Here is a 21,521-nt window from a genome sequence, read left to right on the forward strand (position 1 = left end):
AGCGGCTCTCACTCCAAAGCCCCCACTTCCCTTCCCCTGAAGGCTAACTCTCGCTTTAGTTCTTTAAACACTAAGACCGAATTGGGGATTTTAGTCTGTCACCCTAAAATCTCCAATTCTATGTCCATCATAGTATATTTCCTTATTTATTCCCTATTTTTCTGCATCCAACCTCCATGAACTTCACCATCCATGGAATTTGATTGTGGTTCTACTTTGTTGAGAACTACACCGCCCTCTCGGGTCTTAATGCAATTACAATGAATTTTAACACAACAACATGCCTTTATCGTAATGTAAATAAAATGCAAGTAAAAATCATCACATTTATAATTAAAACTTCTTCAAGCATGCATCCCAAAATTCAAAACATGAATCCTACTCATTGTAAAAGGAAAGTAAAAGGAAAATAATGACATAATTCTCTCATGCCACTATTTCTAAAGAAGAAGAAAGAGTAAGAGAAACACATCACAAAGCACAAAGAAAACACAACAAAAAAACTTCATTACATCAAAGCAAATCTACTAGATAAGTGTTTACAAAATAATAAGATAAAGAAGAGTACAATATTTAGTTTTTTTCCCTTGAAAGAAAGATGAAAATCTCTCCCACAAAGTCTCCCGTCGATCCATGCAATGCTAGAACATTCCCTTACAAATTCTTTCAAAAACCCCTCGCCAATCTCTCTAAAAAAGGTAGAAATCTATATTTCTACTTCTATTCTAAAATCACTAAACATTCTCCACATTTTCTCACTCACACACACCCTCACACACACACACACGCATGCATATGCGAGGTGTCAAGCCTTCTTTTTTAAAGAGACACAAATTCCCTCTTTTTTTCCAAGAGATAGATCTATTCATCCAAAATACATGTGTCTTCATTCAAGAGCCTTATCCAAGTGTCTAGATTCATTGAATTGCTTCATGGGGTGTTTGAATCACTTGGGAGCCTTCTAGAACATCAACCAAAAATCGATCCATGACCATCCCGGGAGCCGTCAGCGCCATTTTGGGCGCTGCTGTCGTCGTTTTCTCGTCATTTTTCAACTCTTCAGTGCCGCCAACGCCGGCACTGGCCCTAACAGCGCCCACCCTGTGCAGCTCTATCATTTTGCTTCGGTGGGCTCTGTTTTAGTTCTGTTTCACCCCATTTAAGATGCATTGCTTTCCTAACAGATAGACCTACAAAATAAGCATAAAAACAACATTTCCTTAAAATGTAATTTCATTCAAAAATGTGTGATAAGTGTAAAAAGAGATTAAGCATAGAAAAATATATCGAAATGTGCTAGGACAAAATTTTCTTTCTTGCTCGTTTTTGCTCCAAATTGCATCGTTTTTGCTTCTTTTTCTCCAAACCTTCATTTTTTGTACCTGAAACAAAAAATATACAAAATATCTTCCTTTAAAGTGCAATATCATTGAAAATCACCAAATATAGGCATTAAAAGCATATGAAGAATTGCACATTTTTAGGTGTATCATTTATGTTATGCTTTGAGGAAGATTTTAACAGTATTATGCAGGAAACGGGTGAATGGAGTAATTAAAGCTCGAAATAAGGAAAAATAGAGCAACATGGTGTTATGGCGCCTAAGTGTCAGAACCAATCTAAAATGAGTGATTTTTTTAGTGGTAAAAAAGTCAACATCCCAAGAGTAGCGTTAGGGTGCTAAACTCAGGCACTTAGTTGCTCTTATAGAAGCAAATTTGTGGCAACTTCTGAAGCAATTGAAAACTTGGCACTCCAAGTATAGCACTGAGGCGCTACAGTGCAACGTCTAGGCACCACAGTACCAGCACCTAGGTGATGCCATGAAGGAAGAATTATGACATCGGGCACCTTGGCCATGATACGTGAAAATTGATAATTTTCGCAGTTAAACGCGTTGATTCGTCGGGAGAGCCTACTTAAACAATGGATAAAAAAATGAGGGGGCTTTTTCCTCATTTTGCTCGCAATTTGGAGAGTAGAGTAGTGGAGGAGAAGATCAAAGAACTTGCAAGGAAAATGAAAGAAATAAAAGAGAGTGTTTGGAAGGATTGTGAGCGTTTATTACTTGTTGTTGGTGACATCTATAAATTTCTTGATTGGGAACGAGATAAGTGCAATTAAGTTGTATTTTTTTCAAGAATTCTTTGTAAAAACTTGGTTTTTAATGTTTAATCATAATTCTAAGTTTGCATTGATGAAAATTATCATAAATTGTTAGTAGTTTACTTGACTCTCGTTGAATTGGAATGTGATATGATATGACTAGAAATTTTGAGATTGTTTTGTACAAATTTGATTTTAAAAAGTAGTGTGTTAACTTGTGAACTTAATTTACATTCTACATGTCTAGTGGATTATTAAAACCTTTCATGAACATTTAGATTCAGAAGAATTTCTTGTAGAACAAAAGAGTTAACCACATAAAATCATTGGAATAAGGAAAATGCTAATGAATTTATGCAATCTTATGGGAGAAATTTCATTTTGGGTAGATCAAGAGTTTTAGGGTATTAAACTTGAGATTTTTAATCTTCCTTAGACCGCCAGAGGGGGTAAGGAAAGCAATTTTTTCCTGATTGACTTTGACTTTGAACCTAACTCATAGTTATATTCATCACTTGACTGATTCAAGGGAGAAATCTCTTAACACTTGAATTTATTTAAGAATCATTTTTCTTGTTAAGTGTTTTTAAAACATAGGATAGATAAACAATTGAACTTGCAAATCAAACTTTTCAGGTTATGACTAAGATTAATAGACTAAAGTTTTTTTGAAATTGAGTTTATCTAGTTCCCTATGGAATCGACAACCAGACTCAAAACTAACACTAATTATACACCACGTATACTTACCTGTGATGTCAGTGCTTCATAACACTTGGAGCATGTCAAGCTTTTGGCATCATTGTAGGAGAACGATGGTGAATTCAAATTAAAAAAAAAAATAGTTGAACTTTTATGTCTTACATTTGAAAACGGTAGTGCACACAATGACTTGTTGTTTAGTTTATTATTTTTTATATTTATTTATTAAAAATCCTGAAGTTTCCTGCTTGTTACTTATTAAATATGTGAATTCGTATCTTGTTTTTTATTTTTATTTTACAAAATACTTGTGGCTTTTTTGTTGTTTAGTTTTTTATATAAGTTGTGTAAGAGCTTACTTTATTATTGTGTGCTATTATTTGAATTGTGTCTTATTCTCTTTAGCATATGACCACTTAGCTAAGTTAACCTAGTTGGTGTATGCGTAGCTCTAGATCCTCTGACCTAGAAACTTATGATCCTGAGTTAGAGAGAATTGTTAAGACAATTGGAAAATTAATAAGAATTCAGAAAAAAACTAGGAGAAATGGTTAATGTATCTCATAACAAACTTGATGGCCATGGACATAATGACATTCCTAGACCTTTAAGGGATTTTGTCAACCCTACGATAGACAAAATACACTTAAGAATCAATATCTCTATCATAGAGGCAAACTCATTTGAGCTGAAATCTGACATCAAGATGGTGCAAAAAAACTAGTTTGGGGGGACACCATCCGAAGACCCTAACTTGCACTTTGCGGGCCTTCTATAACTTTGTGCCACTTTCACTATAATGGTGTCTCCAATGATACTGTAAGGCTCATTCTTCTCCCTTTCTCCTTGAGGGATAAAGCTATAATGTGGCTTAATTCCCTAGCTCATGGATCTATTATGACCTAGAATGACATGGCCCAAAAATTTTTAGCAAAGTGTTTTCCACCTTCAAAAATGACCAAGCTTACGAACGATATTACCTCATTTAGCCAGTTTGATTGTGAATCCATTTACGAAGCCTGGGAAAGGTTTAAGTAATTTCTTAGAAAGTGCCCCCACCATGCATTACCTGACTGGTTGATTATCTAAACTTTTTATAACATGTTGGTAGAGTCCCTTAGATTGATCATAGACATAGCTGTAGAAGGTTTCCTAATATTAAAACCCTTTCATGAGGCATATTGATACACCTAAAATATAAAGTATTTTATACACATTTTTAAATCTATTTTTGAGATATTTCTCTTTAAAGAAAGGTATTTGCGCATTTTTAAATCTATTTTTGAGATATTGCTCTTTAAAGAAAGGTATTTGTATCTTTAAAGAAAGGTATTTGCGTTTTTCTTTCAGGTACAATCATATAGATGAAAAATGTTAAAAGGAGTGAAAATGGTCAATTTTGGAGCAAAAATGAAGAAAGATGCAAAAATGAACTAGGGTGCCTAAGCACCAGAGGCTCTAGCCTAAGCACTACCATAAGTAGTTATTTGATGTTTCATTGAATTTAGATGAATTTTTGAATAGGTGTTTGAAGCAACCCTTGTTAAAAACGTGGGAAATATCCCATGAACACACAAATTCATTCAATTGGCTTTTGCGGATACAACTTCTAGAAGATTTCATTGAATGGAGACACATTTTGAAGGAAAACTAAGGCACCTTTGGGATTTTTATTAAAATGAGACTTGGATCATCAAGACAAGAGGTCAACCACCCATCAGATTTTACAGCCACCATCCATCTGAGTTGTCGTCGTCGCCACCGCCGCCGCTGCCGGCCACCTTATTTTTCTTTTGCGTATTAGTTTGTATTGTGAGTGAAGGAAGAGAATTCAGAATTCAAAGGAACTTCAATAAGGAACTTCAATAAATTTGGTGGAGATGATTTGAGATAAGTGTTTATCTTTGTGACTACACTTGGTTTTACTTTAGATTTCTTGTTTGTGTGTATGGTTTCTACTTTTAAACTCATGTGTGGTTGTGTTTTCTCCATGGATTATGAGTAGTTTGATGTTAATACTTGTTGTGAGAACATGTAAGATCTGAGATGATATTGTCTCAGTCAAAAAATGGTTAGAATCACATATTGATTTCAAGAATGAGAATGTAGTTCATGGGGTTGAGTGCAAATAAATAAGGAAATAAAATTTTCAAGGTTGTAGAGTTAGAGGACTTTAGAGTGACAAACTAAAGCTCCCAATTTGATTTATAGTTTTAGGTTTGATACGACATGTTAGCTAATACACCTAAAATATATAGTGTTTTTAGACACATTTGTATACCTATTTTTGAGATATTGCGCTTTAATGGAATGTATTTTTGTGTTTTTCTTGTAGATACAAGTAAAAATGTAAAAAATGCTTAAAAGAGTGAAAAAAGAGAAAATTTGAAGCAAAAATGTGAAAATTGTGCAAAAGAGTTTATTGTGAAAAAGAGTTTTGGCGCCTAAGTGCCAGATCCGACGCTTAAGCACCAGTTAAATAAAGAAGGCTGCGCCTAAGCGCAAAGACCCCACGCTTAAGCGCCAGTGGAAGTTACTTGACAAGTAAAATCGGTTTTCACAAATTTTGAAGAGGTATTCGAGGCACTCATTGGCTTAATAGGTGGTTGTAACCACCATGAACAAAAATTATCATGAAAGGATGTGTCTCTTGGGCTAATACATTGAATCAAGACACATTTTGAAGAGATCCCAAGGCACCTCTTGAAAAACTATAAGAGAAAAAAGAGAAGACTTAGAAAAGAGTCCTGAAAATATTGGCAAGTTTTGAAAGTTCTTCTCTGGGGAGTTAGTTCGAAGTGATTTTCAGGAACCACTTTTTATTTACTTTATTCTTTTTGTTATTTTTGTTTTGAGTGATTGTAAAAGAGAAGAGATTTAAAGGAACTTCAAGAGTTTGGTGGAGGACTTGAGATAAGCTTTTATCTTTTTGTTTTTAGACTACTTTTGGTTTTAATTGAGACTTGTTGTTGGTTTGACAATGATTTCTTCTTTTAAACTAAAGTGTGATTTTGTTTTCTCCACAGATTCTGAGTAGTTTTCTTTATCGTTCTTCTTAAAATGATAAGTAATTAAGTTTTGGATGGAATTTGTTGAGAGTATTAATCTTTAACGATGGAAGAAGTTGTGATGATTTAAATTCATGCAGTTCATTTACTTCTTGATTTGGCCAATCCAAATGTTAAAATTTGTTGTGAGAACATATAAGAACTGGGCTGGTATTGTCTCAGTCAACAATTGAAAATAATCACATGAGTTTGTATGAATGATAATGTAGTTCATATGATTGAGTGCAAATAAATAGGGAAATATTCATTGATGGGTGTAGAGTTAGAGTACTTTAAAGTGACAGATTAAGCCCCCAACTTGGTTTATTGTTTTAGGTTCTGATACGAGAATGTTAGCCCCCAAGTGGAGGGAATTAAGGGAACTCTAGAGTGAGAGCTAGTATCTTCCCTGCCTAGCCGGTCTTCAGAACTATTCAAACTTTAAATTAGCTAATGTTCTTTATAACATCTCTAGTAAGGGTAAAGAATATTATTGCTCCTATTTGGCACAACACAATTTGCATACTACCACAACAAAATTTTTATACTTATTACTGATTCATGATAAGAAGAAAGATATTTTCATATTAAATACTTTTCTTCTGCAAAAAATTAAGTTCTCTTTTTAGTTGTAACTATTTTGTTTGAATATCAAAAGTATTTAAAATTTAAATTCCTACAAAAATCATTTTTAGTTTAACTAATTATCTTTTTAAGAAAATAGAAAAACTTTGTAAAAACTGCGTATTGCATAATCTTCTCTGTGGGTTCGATATTCAGGTCTTAATTAAAAAGTCATATATTACTTGATAACGATACGTATACTTCTGTAGTATCCCAATATAAATATATATAAATCAAAAAGTCAAATTCTTATTTTTCTTAAGGATCAAGTTTTTGGTTTTGTTACAAAAGAAGGAAATATAAATGAAAAATACCATTAGAACTATTGTTATACTGTGCATAAGCATTAAGTCGAGATCATTAGCCCCCAAGTGGAAGGAAAAGAGAGAACTCTAGAGTGAGAGCTAGTATCTTCCCTACCTAACTGGTCTTCAAGACTATTTAAACTATAGATTAATCAATATTCTATATAACATCTTTAGTAAGGGTAAATAATATTATTGCACCTATTTGGCACAACACATTTAGCATACTTCCACAACAAAATTTTTATACTTATTACTGATTCATGATAAGGAAAAATTTATTTTACTTATATAGCTTTCATCTTGCAAATATTTAGTTAAGTTAATTAGTTGTTTACTTTATTTTCATAAAAAAAAAATTACAAAAAGAGTCAAATTTTCATTCATATTATAACATCTTAAGTTTAAGTAAGAATATTTTGCTAAGTAGATTTTTGTCATCTAAACTTTCTTGTTTTCTTAAGTGCATATTGTAGTCTTAATCAAAAAATTCTATATTACTTGATAACGATATGTATACTTGCATAGTATCACATATTTAAATATTATAATTGTATTCTTATTTGTTTTATAGTGAAAAACTCACTTAGCTTTTGCTTTGGATCAGATTTTTTTAATCTGTTGAAAATTAAGAATAACTATTAAGGAAACTAAACATATAATCACATAAATCACATTTTATATTTATTTAAAAAGTCGGGATCAAATTTTTGGCACCGTTGCTAGGAAAGTAAGCAAAATTATAAAAAATAAAAAAAAAAGAGAAGTTTTAAGAAAGCAAAAATTTCTATTTTCACAAAGTCTTATTTATACTTTAAGATTTATTATAGGAATATTATAGTGTTGTTTTTATATTAGTTTGTGTGTTTTTATTTTATTTTATTTTATTTTATGTGTTTTATAGGACTTGTGTTTTATGATTCTAAATTAGAAAGAACATTTAGAAAAATTAAAAAAATTAAAAATTATTGAAAATTTTCAAGAATGACAAATCAAAATAATCAAAATTTTGAAGAATTTAGACTTTTAAGAGATAAGACCTTTAAGAGATTATACAAACCCTATGGTGGATGAACTTCATTGTAGTATTCAAAAACCCGATGTAGTGGCTAATTCATTTGAGCTTAAAACCATTATTATCGAAATGGTATCAAATAATCTGTTTGGGGAGCACCAATTAAAAATCTAAATTTACATCTTGCCAATTTCAACTGAAGATCTAAATTTACATCTTGCAAATTTTTTAGAATTGTGTGCTACATTTAAATATGATGGTGTATCAGATGAAGATATAAGACTTAGATTATTTCCTTTCTCACTGAGGGATAAAACTAAGATATGGTTGCATTCGTTATCATCTGGATCTATCAGAACTTGGAGTGATTTAGCGCATAAATTCCTTGTTAAATATTTTCCACCATACAAAACTGTGAAGCTTAGAAATGATATTACATCTTTTAGTCAGTATGAAGGGGAATCTATTTATGAAACTTGAGAACGACTTAAAGAACTAATGAGAAAGTGTCCACACCATGCTATATCATATTATTTAATAATTCAAACTTTTTACAACAGATTAGTTGGATCTCTTAGATCTATTATTGATGCCACTACTGGTGGTTCATTGATGTCAAAACCATTTCATGACGCGTATGCTTTAGACATGCCTACCAATAATTTTTAATGGCCTTTTGAAAGGGTAAATCTTAAGATAGTAGCTAATATTAATGAAACTGATGCTTTTGCCAAGTCAGCAAATCAAGTTACAGCAATTTCAAGGAAGTTAGATCAATTTGAAATGAATTTTTCTCAACCACTTTCCATGATAGAAGAGAATTCATTAGGCCAAATGGTAGAATCTTAAGAATCATTAGAAACTTTGAATGCGATAAACAACAAGCAAAATAACCCATATTCAAATTATTATAACCTAGGTTAGAAGAACTATCCTAACTTTAACTGAAATAATACTTCAGGTGGTAGTAATCAGTAATGGGGGAACAATCAAGTAAACCCATTGGAAAATTAGAACAACCATAGGAACAGTAATTATAAGCCATGAGAACAGTAATTATAAACCTACGTATCCTCCAGGTTTTAACAGTAATCCACAATTTAAGGGGAAGAAACTATCTATAAAAGAAGTGGTGTTACAAATGGGAAATCAATTACAAAGTCTAGGAGCTACAATTAGAAATGTTGAGAATAAATTAGGACAAATAACAAATTCATTAAGTAATAGATCCCAAGAAATACTTTCTAGTAATACAAAAGTAAATCTGAAAGACCAGAATAAAGAGCAAGTAAAAGCCGTTCAACTTAGAAGCGGAAGAGAATTAGAAGGTATAATTCAAAAAGAGACTAAAGTAAAGAGAAGAGATTGAAGAACCAAAAGAGAACGCTCAGAAAGGTTAGAGAGACATATTTCTCCACTTAAAGTTGATTTAGAAAAATCACCACCTCCATTTCCTCAGAAGCTCTGACAATAAAAGTTAGATAAGCAATTTTCAAAATTTCTGAATTTTTTTAAGGAGCTTACAATTAATATTCCATTTGCTGAAGCTCTAGAAAAAATGTCAAGCTATGTAAAGTTTATGAAGAATATTATTAAGAGGAAAAGACAGTTTGAAGATAATGAGACTGTTTACTTAGTGAGGAGTACAATGCTATAATTCAGAAATAAGCTTCCTGAAAAGCTTAAAGATCTTGGTAGCTTTACAATTCCATGTGCAGTAGGAGACATATTTTATGAAAAAGCTTTATGTGATTTAGGAGCAAGCATCAACCTTATGTCATTATCAATATTTAAAAAATTTGGATTAGGAGAAATATCCCCTACTACTGTAACTCTGTAACTGGAAGATCGTTCAATAACATATCCTAAAGGAAAGGAGTTAGATGTCCTAGTGAAAGTGAATCAATTTATCTTTCCTGTTGATTTCATTGTGCTAGATATGGAGGAAGATAAGGAGATACCTATCATTTTGGGGAGACCTTTCCTAGCCACAGGAAGAGCAATGATAGATGTGCAGAAAAGAGAATTAATTATGCACATCAATAATCAAACAGTAACATTTAATATTTCAAAATCAACAAAATACTCTGCAAAAGGTAAAAATGATGAATGTTATAGGATGAATGTGATAAGATATTTAAGTGAATGTCATCTCAAATCAACTTATGAAGAAAAATCTGAATTTAAAGAGTTGGAACAAGAACAAGAACAAGAACGGGAATTAGATCAATATAAAGATTTATATAAAGAAGATTCAAATTATGTTCGAAAAAGTTTTGAAGTTTTGGACGTGACAGAAAGGATACATATTTTTATCCATCTATTGAAAACCCTTCTAAGCTTGAATTGAAGTTGCTTCCTAAACATTTGAAGTATGCCTTTTTAGGCGATTCCTTAACATTACCTGTTATAATTTCCTCAAAGTTAACTCTAGAAGAAGAAGTGAGTTTGATGAAAACTTTAAAGAGTTATAAGAAAGCCTTTGGATGGACAATTGCTGATATAAAAGGAATTAGTCATTCAATTTGTATGCATAGAATTTATATGGAGGAAAACTACAAACTCAAGGCTGATCCTCAAAGGAGATAAAATCTTATTATTAAAGAAGTTGTTAAGGAGAAGTTCTAAGTGTTAGATATGGTTTTGTAAGAATTGATTTTATTTTATATGGATAATTTGTGATGATTTGAACTCCGATCTTCATTTATTTTTTGATTTAGTCAACTGAAATGTTAAAATGTGTTGAGAAACATAAGATCCGAAAGGGCTATGATTTCTACAACATGGTGAGAGTCACATTCAATTATATGGGTGAGAATGTAATCAATGTGGTTAAGTGCAAATAAATAAGAAAATATACTTTTTGGATGTAGAATTGGAGATTTTAAGGTGATAGATTAAAATCCTCAATTTGGTCTAGTTGATTGGAAACTAATGCGAGATTGTTAGCTCTCAGGTGAGGGAGAAGTGGGAGCTCTAGAGTGAGAGTCGGTATCCTCCCAACCTAACCACGGAATTATGGATCAAACTTTGGATTAGACAATGTTCTTAATACACTTGAAAGAGGGTAAATAATATGATTGCTCCTATTTGACACAATACAATTATATATATATATATATATATATATATGATTTTAATTTCTTCACAATCCATATACTCATTATAAAGGGGAATGAACCTTTCTTAAATTTGGACTCTTCGTCACAGAAATATTGTTTAGTTTTTGTAAATTTATTTTTGAAGTTTAACAATCAGTTCGGTTAACTTAATTCTTTTAATTGCATTTTATATAACATACATTCAGTTACTTTAGATCTAAATTTCATACTTAGGGTTTGTAGTTTGAATTATGTGTTTTACATTATAGTTATCAGAATTTCTAACTTTCATGTGGAATCGATATTTAGGACTCCATTAAAACCCTTTATTACTTGAGCGATACATATACTTGCATTCTTATTATGGGTTTGACAGTTTAAAGATTTTAAAAAATAAAGTTATTTTTTTATTGGGATTGAATTGCATATTTATTATTTGTGCTGCCGTGTGTGTTTTGTAAGATTGAAAAATATTTACAAAAGCAACACGCAACAAACTCCCGCATCACCTATCTAATCCGTCTTCAAGACTATTCAAACTTTAAATTAGTCAATATTCTTTATAGCATCTCTAGTAAGGGTAAAGAATATTATTACAACACAATTTAAATACTTTCACAACAGAATTCCTATACTTGTTACTAATTCATGATAAGAAAAAAATATTTTATTTATATTGTCTTCATCTTGCAAATATTTAGTTAAGTTTAGTTAGTTGTTTAATTTACTTTCAATTATCAACAAAAATTACAAAAAAAAATCGAACTTTCATTCCTATTATAACATCTTTAATTTGAGTAAGAATATTTTGCAAAGTAGAATTTCTTATCTAACTTATTCTGATTTTAGTTGCATATTGTATTTTTTCGTGTGGGTTTGATATTTGGGGCTTAATCAAAAAGTCTTATATTACTTGATAACGATACATATATTTGCGTAATATCTCATATTTAAATATATTAATTGCATTATTATCTACTTTGAAGTCAAGTTTTTGGCAGCCGTTGCAAAGTTAGAAATATAAGTAAGGAAAATTAAGATTATAACTGCATACATCATACTGTCATATAAAATCGGGATCACTACCCCACCTCTACCATCAATTCAACCAATTACAACATGATCGAAACTCCATATAACATTAATGATATCTCAAGTCTCCTTAAAGTATGAGTTTTTTAAATATTTGAAGTTATCATTTTGGATGATATGAGCAACGTTACTCGGAAATAGGGGATAATTGATGTATCATAAATAATTTTTATCAAACATGACTCTCGATGCATTTTTAAGAAAGATATTCCAAATTCAAATTTAATATCATCTAAGCTCTAAGTTTAACAATTTTATAGGCAAACTAGCCATCTCAATAAGGCAAACCTAATGATACCAATTTTGGTTCAATTCAGGTCTAAACAAGCCTATTTAAAAGATTAAATATGATCAAGTGGGATCGATCAATAGGGACCATTCGATCAGATGGTTAGGGAAATCATTGATACGAACCAAATGTTGTGAATCACTGATAAATCTCGTAAGTATAAATGTCATTCAAGTAGTACAAGAAATAAAGCCTGTGTATCGATCCCATGATGAACGATTAAAATTTTAAAGTAAAAATTTTAGGAGACTACTTCTGAATCTAGCTTGAAAGTACAAAGTTTTGATGTTTTTAAATTGTCAAAAATCCCAATTTTAGAAATAGTAAAGCCTAAGCTAACAAAGTTTATTGATACTAGTAAATTTCTCCCCTTAATTAGTTTCATAAGAATCTAAGTTCAATTAAGTGATGCAAAATGCGGGTGACAATCAGGAACATAGCTTCTCCTTATCCCTTCTCAAATGTATACGAAGGTCTGACAATCATACAAGTTCAATTCCCTAAATCAATTGATTAGCCTTGGATTTTTTTTTCCTGAAAGGAGTGCACTAACCTAGAAGTAATATTCCTATTCTATTATGTCAATATGTTTTAAACTTGTTGTTTCACTATGGACTCTTCTAAAATTTAAAGATCACAACACATTTTAACTATCCAACTGACCAGAAAAAATGTAAATAAATAATTTAAGGTTAAAAACCACCTTAGATGAGATTCAATTAAATCACACAAGAAATCTAAACTTCACAATCATAAATCACAAATTTAAGGGAGAATAATAATTCTTCTCACTAATCATGCTTTAAATCAACAACATATTCATTTTACTAGTAAAAAATATCACAAACAAGAGTTTGAAAAAATTAAACCAGGTGAAATACTATAAGAAGATTGCAACTAGTTTCTCTTTCTCTCCAAATGTAATGTGAGATTACAAGCTCTTCCACATTAAAATAAGCTCACAATCACTCCACACTTCACGCTCTTGCACTTAAAACCTTTTGTTATGACATTTCTTTTCATTGATGTGTGCCTAAAATGAGCTTTGGGTGCTTAGGCACCTATTTTTAACACCTAAACGCCTGGGTCCTGATGCCTAGGCGTTGAGGTCAGGATGCATATTTTTCACCTTCAATGCATTGGGATAGAATTATGACACCATTGGTGCTTAGTCGCTCTGCTCTAGTGTCTAGACACTACTCCTATATTTTACTTGTTTCTTTGGTCAGCTCTGATGAATCTCTTTTGTTGATTCCTGCAAAATACATCACAAATATCTTCCAAAAGAGTAAAATTAACATAGAATCAAATTAAAATAAAACATATATAAGCACATTTCCAGCACATGTCAACTTCTGTTAAGCTTAATATTAATGACCATCAAATGATTTTAAAATATAAAATTAGAATATTGCAAAGTGTAATGGTGACCAATAATTAATTATTTGATGCTTCCTAATTCTATAGAAAATATATATTAGTAAAATTTGATTTGTATTTTCCTTCAAATTGAACTTCCAGAGTAACCCATCCTGATATAAAAAATAGTAATACAAATCTATATAATCATCCTAAAACAACTTATATGAAGCTTCATTAACATAAAATAAAAATCAACCATAAAATATAATTATCTATTCAACAAGCAGCAAAACTGGTATACTAAATTAGCAATAAAATACGATCCAAACATGAAATATTTTTTGATTTTTTCTTAACACAAGAAATAAAAAATTAACTTACAAAAATCATACAATACTACATTTTTCAAGTATAAATCTTAACAATTTGACTTCAATTTTTCTAAAATTGGAAATTTAACGCCGTTCCACAACAACGATGCCAAAAACATGATACAAACCAAATAATGTGAAGCAATTACTAATCATTGAAGTATACATACCATTCAAGTATTATACAAGTCCGTGTATCGATTTCATGAGGAACAAACAAATTCTCAAAGAGCAAATTTCTAAGCTACTAGTTTTGAATCTAGCCTTAAAGTACTAAGTTCTAATGTTTTTGAAAAGACACTAATTATAATTTAATATATAGTAAACCTAAGCTAATGACATATTTGTTTCATTAATAGAAAATATCACAAACAATATTTAAAAAGATAAAACCACTTAAAATAGCATAAGAAGATTGCAACTAGTCTCTCTTCCTTCTCCAAATAGAATGCTGACATTACAAACATGGTCGCACACTCACAAAATCTCATAATCACTCCTCACTTCACTCTCTTGCACTTGAAACATGTTGCTATGGTGTTTCTATTCACGTCGTGCACCTAGAATTCTTTGTTGTCTTTGGTGAAAAAATATTACATCAGTACTACACACGTAGAAGTAACGTGCGTAGCCAATGAAATCACACCACGATATGCCGCGCGACAGAGATACATCAGTACTACACACGTAGAAGTAACGTGCGTAACCAATGAAATCACACCACGATATGCCGCGCGACAGGGAAAAAAACGGCGCAGTAACACGGGGAATATTCCCCCCTGTGTTATTCATGTGTTATTGCGTGTAGGACACAATAACACATGAATAACACACAATAACACTTGAATAACACGGGAAATATTCCCAAAATAGAAAAAAAGGCACAGTAACACGGGGGAATATTCTCTCCCGTGTTATTCATGTGTTATTGTGTGTTATTCATGTGTTATTGACATGTTATTGTGTTATTATAACACCAAAAATATTTCTAGGACACAATAACACATGAATAACACACAATAGCACAAGAATAACACGGGAGGGAATATTCCACATGTTACTGTGTCATTTTTTTCTCTCTGTCGCGCGAGGTGTTGTAGCGTGATTTCATTGGCTACGCACGTTATTCTACGTGTCTAAACTGATGTAATATTTTTTCGTCTTTGGTAGAGCATTTTAAGGCTTCCACCGCAATTTAGCGCCCGTGAAACACTCAATCATCAAAATGCGTGAACTGTCGCCTATGATTAAATTTGAAGGCTTAAAATGATTTAATCACAAACACACACACATCGAATCCAAAATATTGCCCATTAAATTAAATAATTAAATATACTATTGATATTCTCCAATTTCCATCCTTATGCTTGATTAATAACTAAAATTAGATGAACTGGCTAACTAATAAGACAACCCAATTTGTTCCCGGGTCCAAAAGAACATAAAACGAACCTCACCCAGTCTGAAACCGCCTGTCGCCGACGGACGCCTCTTTTGCTCAAAGCCAGTTCCAAAATGTCCATTAATGCAAGCTTATGGCACTCACCTCGCTCCTCCTCTCCCACTACAAGAACCGCTTCGCCCTCTCCCTTCTCCTTCTCCTCCCTCTTCTATGCAGTCCCCCTCTCAACCTCTCTTATTCGCATCATCTTTTTACTCTCCCACCGCCACCGCCACTAGAGGTGGAACTTTCCATCCCTCCTTCCTTACCACCGCTGCCACCAGGAGAGGAATCTGCAGCGGACGATGAAGAGGATCGAGGAGAGGATGAGGACAATGCTTCTCATCTGTCTCCTCCTCCTTCGAAGGACCAACATGTTTCTAAAGCCGAACTTGCGGCATCGGCGACTCTGGAAACAGAATTTGCGGTGGTGGCTGATCAAGGGCGTGCTGCAATAAAAAGCAGGGTTGCAAAGAAGTGCGATTTTTACAGAGGAAAGTGGGTGATAGATGAGGAAGGGCGGTACCCGCTCTATGCTCCTGGGTCTTGCCCTTATGTGGATGAGGCTTTCAGTTGCCAGGAGAATGGGAGGCAGGATGACGATTATTTAAAATGGAGGTGGAAGCCTGACGATTGTGAGCTTCCTCGGTAAAAAGTTTTGATTCGTAAATTCGTTTTCTTTTTTTTTGATATGACCAAGGTTTTTAATGTTTGGAGCTTGTTGTAAGAAGAGAAGTTCATCTCTAAACTATTTTCTATGTTACTGCAACTGTGAGTAGTGGTGCTGTTAAACTTTAGGTGATGAAGTATGGTAACTTTTCAATGCTGCAAATGACCATTTGATTAAAGATGGTGTTGATGTCTGATCTTGACTGCGCAGAAAACTACTTTTGAGAAGCACTTAGAGTGATAGGGAAAGGGAAAAGGAAATTAGAAAGTTAAATAAAATTTAGTCTAGATTAATCTTCCGTGGGATCTCTTCAGTACAACACTAAACAAATTTTGCGTTACCTTCCCATCCCTCTTCCTTGCTAAATTTTAAGGATAAAACTATTCCCCTTTTTTTTTGATTGATGGAGGCTGTATTTATGGGCTTGAGAAGGGAGCAACGACTTTAAGTAATCACTTGCGCATGCCTATTACAAAAGCAATTGCGCCAGTAAATCCTTTTGAAATCCAAAATAACTTCTAGGGAACCTTTTTAAGGTTTTTCATATTTGCATACATCTTTAGGTAGGGTGATAAAATTTGATGCACCTTTGATATTCTCCCTCATTAGCATGAACCTGACTCAATACAGCTTCATTTGATTAAATTGTGTTTTTACCATGCAACACATGTCAATTCATATGCTTGGGGAAATTATAGAGAAGGTACATATGTAAAATGTAGCTTTTTTTTGCAGATTTCTCATAGAAATGATATTTTTTCAGAAGTTCAAGAAGAGAGAAGAGTTACCAAATAGTGCCAAAGTGGAAAAGTATGTGCTTAGCACAACAGGTGCTTATGCATGAAAATTTACAAAAGATATTAAAATTTCATAAAGATTGGGTTGGTCATACTACTTAAAAATATTTATTGAGGATAGGTTAAGTAAACACAATCAAATGTAGTTTTCATACAATCTATATGTTGCGGAGAATGCAACATCTTGGGTGATTGTTGCTTGTTGAAGTACTTTCAAAGAAAGGAGGCTTAGAAGTATCATGGTACTACTTTAAATTGCAAGTTAGAAGGTAAATCAATGAGAGAGAATGCTAGAAGAAAGTGCATGGTAAAAATATGATAAATGATGTAATCTCCATTCTAAAACTCCTGATCCTAGGGTGCACTTCAATGACAAGGTTTTATTTTTTTAACAGTAAAGATAATCTTTTTTCTTATGTGTACAAATCTTGCTTATGCTTAGCAAAGTAATTGTTTAACTTAAATTTGTGAAAAAGCAAGAGGAAGAGAAAAAAGATTAATAGTAGTATGGGTTACATAGCCATGGATAGAGCTTTTGAAAGAGCTATTGCGAATGGGATGATTAATAAACTTGTTGTAAGCAAGCTCAATAATAGGACATATGAATTGTGAATTTTTAATTTTTTTATTTTTGCCTACATAAATAGTAAAGATGTCCATCAACCTTTTATTTTTCTTGAGTTTACAAACCATAAAAACTTGTTTTGTCGCGTTCCATGACGATACCCTTGTTAAATGACTTGTGATGTAATAGATTCGTGTCACTCAATTGATTGAATATGCCGCTAACACTTGTTTTGCTATTTTACTTATCATAATTGAGTTGTTGATAAACTCAACCATTTAAATACACTTGAAACATTATAAAATATTCACTCAATCAACAAAATCAAGCGAAAGTAATTCAAAATATATTTTTTTTGCTCTATTGTATTTTATTTTGACTTTAAAATGTGAAAAATATGTCTGTCCATATTTACTGGCCATCTTAAGGTAGAGAGTTGAAAACTCACACCACAATACAAAGTTAAAACCCAACCCTAAAGTTATGTCATCAAAGTCAATATAACTAAGGTGGAACCCAATATTATCATTATTGAACTGCGTTGAGGACCCTTTTTCTTCCATTGGGGATTCTTTTGCCCCATCTGTGCAAGTTTCATAAACATATATTACCAATCTATCTCCTCTTAATATGACATTTCTTAAACTTAATGAATCATTTTTACAAATTTGAGATACCTTCATTTAAAAGTGTTATCAATTAACAAAATTATTGAATAAAAATATTGTATTTAATTATGAGCTTATATCATTCGAAATTTTTTTGTATTCATTTCCACATGAATAATATGTTGTAAACATACTTTTCTCACTATTAAATTATACCTATTACTCTAATTACCTATAAATGGGCTTGCAATAGACTTGAAACAAGTTTAATTTTTGTATTAGAAATTGCATATCTCACCTACTTAACTATTAACCCTTTTGAATTAAATGCCCTAATTTTTTTTTTTTGGAAAAAAAATCAATATTATTTCTCATCATACAAGCATGGAAACCGACCACAACAACTTGAAATTGATTCGTTAGAAAAATATCAAAATCCAAAATTCAAATCAAATACTTTCTTTCTTAATTTAATTATTTTTTATCCTCTTTTCCATCTTCTTATTTCCTTCTTCTCTTCCTCACATTTCTTCCTTTTTCTCCTTTTTTTCTTCTTTTCCATTTTTTCCTTATTTTTCTTTAGCCTGCTCTCAGTTTTAACTCTCTGTTACAAGTGAAAGGGAGAGTTACGACATGGAGAAATGATGGATATTTTAAATTGCTAAGCGTATAACTTTATTATGCATGTATATGCAAATATATTTTTAATTTAAATTACCCTTAATTTTCCTAATGATATGATTCACATCCACAATTGCATGCCTAATAAAGAGGAAAAAAATCCACCTCAAGCTACTGTAACTCATAAATAGTACAACAGCAAACAACAACAACAAAACCTTTATCCCACTAAGTGGGGTCGGCTACATGAATCCTTTTTGTCCATTGCGTCCTATTTAGCGTAATATTTTCATTTAATTTTAATAAATTAATATCATTTTTTGTACAATATGTTCAAGTTTTCATAGGTCTATTTTTGACTTTCTTAACATAGTCAAATTTAAATCATCTGCTCTTCTAATCGATCATCAGATGGTCGACATTTAATGTCACCAAACCATCTAAGACGACTCTTTCTAATTTTGCCCGTCACTAAAGTTACACCAACCCTATCACGAATATATTCATTTCAATTTGTCTCTAAGTGTAAAGCCACTCATCCACCTAATCATTCTCATCTTGACAACACTTAACTTAATTTTATGGTTCTCTTTTAAAGGCCAACATTCAACGCCATAGAGCATTGCAGGTCTCACCACCATCTTATAAAATTTTCCTTTGAGTCAAAGCAGTATTTTTCTGTCACACAATATGCCCGAAGCATTCCTCCACTTCAACCAACCAACTTGAATTCTACTAATAACATCCCCATCAATATCACCATCACTTTGAACAATAGACCCGAGATATCTAAAGCGTTCACACCTTTTAATAATTTGATCACTCATAGCTACATTTCTGTCACTATAGCTACTACTAAAATTACATTCCATGTATTCAGATTGAGTTCTACTCAAACGAAGGCCTTTAGACTCCAAGGTAGACCTCCATAAATCAAGTTTTTCCCGAGTATTTTCTCTCATCATATCCACGAAAATGATATCGCAAAAGCATACACCAAGGTAAATCCTCCTGTAAGTGTCCGGTAAGACCATCCATAAATAAAGCAAAAGGATATAAGCTTAAAGACGATCCCTAATGTAAACCAATAGAAATAAATATTTGGTCAATCCTCATTCTATTTGAACACTTGTAACAAATCTTGTATGCATATCTTTAATAACTTGAATATAAGTCGTATCAACACCTTTATTCTCAAGAACTCTCCAAAGGATTTTTTTTGGAACCTTATTGTAAGATTTTTCTAAATCAATAAAAATCTTATGTAGATCCTCCTTATTATCTCTGAACTTCTCCTTCAAACCTCTCAATAAATGTATAACTTCCATAGTAGACCCGCCCAACATAAATCCAAATTGATTATGAGAAATCTTTGTAATATGTCTTAACCTATGTTCAATTACCCTCTCTCATAAATTTAAAGTATGACACATCAACTTAATTCCTTTATAATTTGCACTTTTGAGCATTTCTTTATTCTTAAAAATGAGGACCAAAATACTTTTCCTTCACTCCTCAGACATCTTAATTTTTAAAATAATATTAAAGAGTTTAGTAAGCCAAGAAACTCCCAAATCTTCTAAATATTTCCACATTTCAATACTACAGATTTTGTACCGTTGGTTTTCCTTAAATCCTCGGTAACTTCTTTTTTTATTAAAGTAACGGTAAAAATGAAACATTTTATAATTATTAACGATATTAAGATCACGTAGGTTGATCGTATTTTATGAAACTTAATTTAAAAAATTATTAAAATAGCTTACCTGCCTATGTTGAATATTTTTTTCTAAATTTTCATCTTTAATACACTTTACTTGAGTTAAATCTTTACTTTTCTTTTCTCTTTATTTGGTTAGTTTATACATATATTTTTCATCCTTCTTAGTTTTTAATCTATTATAAAGATCACTAAAAGCAGAAATTTTAGCGTCAAAGATTGTTCTCTTAGACTCTCTACGGGCTGTATGATATTTTTCTCAGTTCCCTAAGTTTTTACATTTAAACCAATTTTTATAGCCTAGCTTCTTATATTTTATCTTTCATTGGATATTATTATTCCACTACCAACTATTCTTATTTATAGAAATTTTTTCTTTTGATTCTCCAAGTATAAATTTGTCCACTTGTTTAACTTTGACAAATTATGTCAAATGGAAACCAATTCCATTACATCCACGTCTCTAAAAATTAAGACATATTTTCCTACATCAAAATGATCGTTTCGAAGTGAAGAATGCAATGGATGATTTTTGATGACTTTCAAAAACGTTGAAAATGTGTGGTATTATTTATTTTGGGTATTTTGCGCTTGTACCATATCAAACTTTGGGTATAACATGTTCTATACTCGTAGATTATAAGAACTTAACCATTGTGAGCAACATGCAATTTGAGAAGTTTAATTGGACTTGACTCCAACATATACATTTATTTTTCAATGATTTATAACACTAGAAAAATGTGGCTTTATCAATGACATCACTAATGGTAAAATTTTCTTAAAATTTTATTGTGAAAATTCAATCGGTACTTTGTAGGTAAAGTTTTCACTAAATATGAATAGAAGATTTTATGGAGGTGTTTTTGCACAAAAATCCATTGAACATACTTAATGAAAATTTTTATGGTGATCCTATCAAAATCTATTGAAAATCTAAAATAGAAAAAGCCCTCCCAATCCCCCTTTTCCATTTCCTTCTTTTGTTTTTCCAAGAGCCTCTCTCTTCTGCTCCATTTGTTATTGTGGTTTGATCGTGCCCCAATGTATGTATGTATATATATATATATATATATTATTAAAAG

At 31.7% G+C, this 21,521-nt stretch overlaps 1 protein-coding gene across 1 annotated transcript in view; it reads left to right on the forward strand.

Moving 5' to 3' along the window:
- The first annotated feature begins 15,549 nt into the window (after positions 1–15,549).
- The window catches only part of LOC110019138 (protein trichome birefringence-like 5), a 32,661-nt gene continuing 26,689 nt past the window's right edge, over positions 15,550–21,521 (forward strand). Inside the window, exon 1 of the mRNA XM_020716717.1 lies at positions 15,550–16,103. Coding sequence (XP_020572376.1) covers positions 15,550–16,103 — 554 coding nt within the window. The remainder of the gene's footprint in view (positions 16,104–21,521) is intronic.

The sequence above is a fragment of the Phalaenopsis equestris genome, unplaced genomic scaffold (genome assembly GCF_001263595.1).
Source record: "Phalaenopsis equestris unplaced genomic scaffold, ASM126359v1 Scaffold000050, whole genome shotgun sequence".
Lineage (NCBI taxonomy): Eukaryota > Viridiplantae > Streptophyta > Magnoliopsida > Asparagales > Orchidaceae > Phalaenopsis > Phalaenopsis equestris.